The 7,052-nt window shown below is 45.8% G+C and overlaps 1 protein-coding gene across 1 annotated transcript in view; it reads right to left on the reverse strand.

The window, feature by feature from the left end:
- FLACC1 (flagellum associated containing coiled-coil domains 1) overlaps positions 1 to 7,052 on the reverse strand; it is a 39,174-nt gene that overhangs the window by 3,381 nt on the left and 28,741 nt on the right. The window contains exon 12 of the mRNA XM_045296636.1: positions 126 to 215. Coding sequence (XP_045152571.1) covers positions 126 to 215 — 90 coding nt within the window. The remainder of the gene's footprint in view (positions 1 to 125; positions 216 to 7,052) is intronic.

The following is a 7,052-nucleotide window of genomic DNA, read 5'->3' on the forward strand; positions in this document are numbered from 1 at the left end:
GGGTCAGATCAGGCGCAATTCCCACACTGTGTTCCTGGTGTTGTCCCCCGCAGGGCCATGGGCCAGTGAGGAGCATCTCGTCTCATAGTGGGCCAACCTCCATTCTTACCTTAGCCAAGACCCACCTCTTTCTGGAGTTCCAACTGGGTTTGGTAGAGGGTTGTGTTAAGTGATTCGAGGACCACAGCTTGTGCATGCAACTCTTCCTGTATGGTCTGTGCAGGAAGAAATTGTTTCAGGACCCAAGACAAAGAAATCCACCCCCCTGTAAGGCACCTGGATTAGACTCTGAAGTATGACCCCTTCACCTATACCCCTCATAGCCAACTGGCCACCACACCCTATTAATTCTCCAACCTCAATGTCTCCATAGCTAGACCTCTTCAGCTTCACTGTCACTGGCCCAGAGCCAGCCCTCACCAGCATTCACGCGGTTTGTTACAATGGTGAGCCATCAAACAAGTATTTATTAAATATTCCTACTGCGGGAACTCTGGTAGGATAGTGGGTTACACACTGGACTGCTAATGGCAAGGTCAGCAATTCAAAACCATCAGCCACTCCATAGGATAAAGATGAGGCTATCTACTTTCATAAAGAGTTACAGTCTCAGAAACCCACAGGGACAGCTTGACCTTGGCCTAGAGGGTTGCTATGAGTCCAAATAGACTTGTTAGCAATGAATGAAGATAGATATGCTATCAGCCTTTGTGGACCATACATCTTAAGAGAAGAAGATAGGGAAAAATTAAATAAAATACTCACAATAATCAAATGTCATAAGAAAGAAGGAAACGGGGGATCCTGGAAAGATGGAGACCACGTAACACACACCAGAGGAACGCCGTGCTAATCAATGGAAAACTCTACTCTTCCAGGTCACAGGAGGAGCATCAAAAAGATCCACTAGGTTTTAAAAAGCAATGAGCTTTTGGCTTACCACCACAGCGACCGGCTAGGACTTAGCTTTAGCCCCGCCACAGTCGTGGCTGGTGCTGGGTTACCTTGGCTGGCCCAAGGACGCTACTTCAACACCTGACACTGTCTTGGGGCTATATTTAAAACTCCTCCACCCCCATGGTCAGGCAATTGGGGACTCCTTTATTTCTTTAAAAAGAAAATCTCTCTTTCCTGCCAAAGTCATGGCTGGCTACAGCTGGCCTCCAGGGCACTCCACACCACCTAGGGTACCCCCCACCTGCCCTCTGTGGTACTCTATGCCACAGTGGGCACCCCCACATGCCCTCTGAGGCACTCCATGCCACTGTGGGCCATGCTGCCACAGCTTCTCACGTGATCGACTAGCGCAGTGCCACCCTTGTGTCCCTCACCTGTCTGACCAGCGTCCCCTGAGAGGGCCATACAACATGTCCTCCAAACAACAGAATCCCAGTTGGTGAGGGAGGGAGTGAAGTGCCAATGGGATAAATCAGTAGCCTGACACTCCCGCACAGTTGGCTCCAGGCAGTCCACAGAAGCATTCCTACAAGCCTCCCAAAGAGAGAGCCCGGTTCTCTTTGATTCTCTGGAAAATGGCTCTGAGCTCCTCTAAAATGACACACAGACGGCAACCAGCCCCAACAACCTCAATAAAAAAACAAACAGGAGAAACAAAATGTAATGTCAGAGGAAGTGCTGAACCTAATGACGTGCATCGAAGAAGCAGATGTTGAGCTACACAGAAAGAAATATTCAGAATGCTGCTGGAGTCATACAGGATAGAAGGGAAGCAATACAGAAAAAGGATGAAATAATAAAGAAGGTAAAGGCCACACACCAAAGGTAAATACAAGAGTTAAGGAATAAGGAATAAAAGCAAATAAGTTAACAGACATCACCAATAGACTAGAAGAAGTGGAGAATCATACCAGTGACATCAAGGAAAATACAAATGGAATATACAGTCAAACAAGTTAATCAAAGAAGCTGAAGAAAACCTAAGAACAATGTCTGATGCTATGAAGAGGAATAACATTCGAATAATGGGATTACCAGAATAAGACAGAACCGAGAATCAACTGTAAAAATAGCAAGGGAATTCCTGGAAGAAAATTTCCCCAGCTTAATGAATGAGAATTAGGCAACAATTCAGGAAGTAGAGAGGACACCAGCTAGAATGGATTCCAGGAACAAGTCGCCAAAGCAAATAATAGTTAAAGTATCCAATTTTGAGGAAAAGGAGAAAATGATAAGAGCAGCTGGAGGGCAAAAGGCAGTCACCTATAAAGGTACTCAGATCAGAATTTGCTCAGTCCTATCAGCAGACACCATGACGAAGAGGAGAGAGTGGAGTAACATCTTCAAAAAGCTGACAACAATGTCAACCCAAGAATTCTCTACCCTGCCAAACTATCTATCTAGATAGCTGGAGAAGTAAGACTCTTCCCAAGCAAGAGACACAGGAAGGGAGTGCAACGGGGGCAGCCAGGGGAGCAAAGTAACAAAGTCCCTGAGGAATCATGAAAATACACTTCTGACTCGGGGGACAGGGCGTGGCACCTCATCAGACCCAATTAGAAAACATTCATAAGGGTCAGCAGACAGATCTGGAACTATTTACAGGCTTTTTGTTTGTTTGTTTCTTTTTGCTTCTTTTCCCTTTTTCTTCTTTCGCTCTATGTCTATCTATATAAGCTAGGCAGGATAAACAATCCTGAGGAGAAAACAACAGGACCGGTGGTTCTGGGGGGACATGGGAGACGAGGAATGGGGAGCGGGGAGCCAACAAACTCAGGGACAAGGGAACAATAAGAGATCTAAAATTGATGGCAAGAGGGCACAGAATGCCTGGTAGGGTTTGATCAAGTGCCATGTATCCAAGAGGAATTATTGAGAGCCAAATGGAAGGAGCACATGATGGTGGGGCAGGAGGAAGGTGAAAGGAAATAGAGGAAAGAACTATGAGGCAAAAGCTATTTATAGAGGTATATGGATAGGCATGTATATATATAAATATATTAATTTATCGTGATAGGGATATAGGTCAATGTACATATATTTATATGCTAAGTATTAAGATAGCAGATGGACTTTGGGCTGCTACTCAAGAGCTCCCAAAACACAAGAGCACTTTGTCCTAATAACCTGGCACTCTTTGATACTCACCTTCTCAACATGATCACTGAAGACACAATGGGAGCATAAGTAAATGTGGTGAAGAGAGCGGATAGTGCCCGGCTATCAAAAGCTATAGCATCTGAGGTATTAAAGGCTTGAAGTTAAACAAGTGGCCATCAGCAGGGAAGCAACAAAGCCCACATGGAAGAAGCACACCAGCCTGTGTGATCATGAGGTGTTGATGGGATCAGGTATCAGTCATCAAAAGATCCAAAACAAACACTTAGATCAATGCAAACAAGGGGGTGATACTGGAGACCCAAAAGCCCAACTGTAGACAATTGGATATCCCCTTACTGAAGTGTTATAAGGAGGGATGATTAAATACACAGCATTCCTCTAGTTCCTGAATGCTTCCTCCCCACCCACTATCATGGCTCAGTTCTACCTTACAAATGTAGCTAGACTGGAGTATGTACGTTGGTACAGATAAGAGCTCTTGATACATGGAATCTAGGACAGATAAACCCCTCAGGAAGAGTGGGAGTAGCGATACCATGAGGGTAGAGAGAGGGTAGTGGGGAATAGGGGAAGAGGGGAAACTTATCCCAAGATTGGATATATAACCCCCACCCCACCCCAAGGGGTACAAATAATAGAAATGTGGGTGAAGGGAAACAACAGGTGCTGTAAGATATGAAATAACAATAATAATATATAATCGAGCAAGGATTCAAAAGGGTGGGAGGGTGAAGGGAGGGAGCGGGAAAAAGAGTAGTTGATATCAAGGGCTCAAGCAGAAAGAAAATGTTTTGGAAATGATGATGGCAACATATGTACAAGAAGTGTGCTTAATACAGTTGAATTATGGATTGTTAAAAGATTTGTAAGATCCCCCCAATAAAATGGTTAATACAAAAGGAAATAAAGAAATAAGAAAACAAAACAAGGATGAAGCTAGAGGAGAAGGCGTATGAAGGACTAGGAAGGGTGAGCTTGGAACTGAGATCGGTTAGGGAAAGACTCTCCAAAGAGGGAGCATGAGAGTGCAAAGGGGGTTGCGTAAATACCCTAAGAAGATGAAGGACTCAATGCTTCCGAGGACCTGAAGGCACACCAGTGGCTGGAATCAAGAGAGCAAGCAGAAGAGTGGGCCAAGGTGAGGAGAGAGAGATGCCAGGACATCCTGGACCTGAGAAGTCTCTTTGGTAACCAAAGACAAGAGGTACCACTGCAAGGTTTGACACAGAGAAGTGATCTAATGTGTGAAAACTATATAGTATTGGAGACACGGAGATGGATTTGGCATGTGCTATAGAGGTATCACTGAAACTGGTGAATTGATAAGGGGGTGAAAGAAATTAGTGATGATTCTTGAGGTTGAGACTTGAACAGCTAGTTAGTGGAAGTATTCCTGGCTGACAATTACAAGGGGTCAGATTTCCAGGAAAAGCAGGAGTGTGCAGTTGGACACACCATGTTTGAGGTGTCTCTACATCATCAGCATAGAAATGCCCAGTGAACAGTTGTATATACAGCTTAGGGTGCCCTGGTGCCCTCAGGAGCTACGCATTGTGCTGATAGCCACAGGGTCAGCCATTGAAATCCACCAGCAGCTCCACAGGAGAGAGAAAGACGAGGTTGTCTACTCCCATAAGATTTAAAGTCTTAGGGCCTCTATGAACTGGAATTGACGATGGCAGTGAGAGAGTGAGTGGCGTTTAGAGGAGAGAGTCGCCCTGTAGGGTCTTAGTCTTACAGCACAGAGATAACATTTGCTTGTAAGTGGATAGATAAGATCACCTAAGGATCAAGGAAAGGGAGTTTACAACCAAGCCCTGAAGCATTCCAGGATTTAGCAGTTAGTGGAGGAGGAAGATGGAGCTGAGGGGGATGGAGGGGTGAGCCATGAGCGAAAGGAAAAACCAGAGGCCTGTGACAACCAAGAGCAGTGAGTGTGTCAAAGAAGATCCTTTCATCTGGCAACTTGGTAGTTCCTGGTGATTGGCACAAGAGCAGTGTCAGCAGACAGAGTGAGAGAGAGCAGCGGCCGGTTGAGGTGTAAATGAGAAGCAAACCTTCTAACCGTTTCTCCTCTCCTCATTTCGTCTTTTCAGAGTCCTTTGCGTGAACACCAGGTTTCTTTCCTAAATGATTCCCTTTCCTCAAACATTTCCAGTGGCCCTCCACTACCTAGAGAATCCAATCCAGATTTCCTGTATGATAAATGGGTTATTAATGGTTATTGAGTATAGAGTTCGTAAAACCCCTTTTCCTTCTCAATGGGCAAATTAGGAGCCCGGTGATGTTGTAGGGTAAGCGGTGGACTGCTAACCACAAGAAATGACCAGCCACTCCCGGGGAGAAAGATGGGGCTCTCTGACAAAGAAGAATCACTGGGTTTGAATTGTGGCGCTGGTGAAGAACGTGAAAAGAACTGTGGACCGCCAAAAGACAAACCAATTTGTCTTGGAAGAAGTATGGCCAGAGTGCTCCTTCGAGGCAAGAATGGCAAGATGTTCTCTCACTACCTTAGACATGACGTGAGAGGAGACCAGTCCCTGGCGGAGGACACCATGCTCGGTCAAGCAGAGGGGCGGTGAAAAAGAGGAAGGCCCTCAGAGGTGGGTTGACACATTGGCTGCAGCAATGAGCTCAAGCAGAGGAACAACCGTGAGGATGGCGCAGGGCCGGGCAGTGTTTGGTTCTGTGTGCATAGGGTCGCTACGGGACAGAAACGGACTCACTGACACCTGACAACGACAACAACAACAACACCTGCTGCCATAAAGATTCATAGCCTATATGGGTTCGGTATGAGTCCCAGTGGGCTTGATGGCAGAGGGCTGATGGCACGATGGATGTTGGCTCAATGCTCCGTTCTGTTCTCCTAGAAACCAACATCAAGGTGGGAAGGCCTTCCAACATATTAAACAGAGTGCTCAGAGAATCCAGGGTATTGCAGAGAGAATTCCTAACGGTCCACTATTTGTCTGTCCGTGTGTCGTCCTGTCGTGGCTTGTCTGTTGCTGTGATGCTGGAAGTTGTGCCTCTCATACTTCAAATACCATGATGGACAGGTTTCAGCGGAGCTTCCACAGGAAGAAAGAATAGGAAGAAGGGAGTAGCTGACCACTTCTGAGAAATCAACCCTGGGAAACATTAGGACTAGCAGCAAACACTGTCTGAACGTGCCCGGAGATAAGTCCCCAGGTTGGAAGTCACATAAAATAGGAGCGGGGAAGAGCTGCCTCTCGCAGTCGAGTTGTCCTGAATGGCGCCGTTTGCTGAGGTGGCGTGATTCAAGATGAGAAGAAACAGCGGCAGATGGCTATTCATAATCAAAATGTGCAACTGGAAATCGTCAACATGCAATGGAAGGCATAGAGGTGGGTAACCTAGGCGTGAGTAAGCTGAAATGGACTGGCATTGGCCGTGTGGAATCAGATAATCGTCTATGGTCTATTCTGCTGGGAATGACAAATTGAAGCAGAACTGGGCTCATTGCTCAAGAGAACATTGTTCAAGATCTATCCTGAAGCACAACACCGTCCATGACAGGAAAGTCTTCACACACCCACAGCAAGGGTAGGTAATTAGCCTGTGATTCAAATCGATATACCAACTAGAAAGAGCCCAAAGTGAAGAAATTGAAGATTTTACTTAAAGCCAACTTCAGCAGACTGAACTGTATCAAACATTCCGTGAAGCTGCATTGGCCCAGAGAGCAGTTCTGCTCTGCCCAAGAGGGTTGCCGGGAGTCAGAATCTATAAGAAGGCTGTGGGTTTGTTCCCAAGGGCTCAAGGAGAAAGAAAATGTTTTTAAATGATGATGGCAACATATGTACAAATGTGCTTGAAAATTCAATGGATGAATGTATGGATTGTGGTAAGAGCTGTACGAGCCCCCAATAAAATGATTTTGTTTTAAAAGCTACATTGACAGTTACTGAAGATGCATGGACAGTTACGTACTGAAGATGCATGGACAGTTA

This window comes from Echinops telfairi, unplaced genomic scaffold, assembly GCF_000313985.2.
Source record: "Echinops telfairi isolate 266 unplaced genomic scaffold, ASM31398v2 ScPeMD7_3;HRSCAF=10, whole genome shotgun sequence".
NCBI lineage: Eukaryota > Metazoa > Chordata > Mammalia > Afrosoricida > Tenrecidae > Echinops > Echinops telfairi.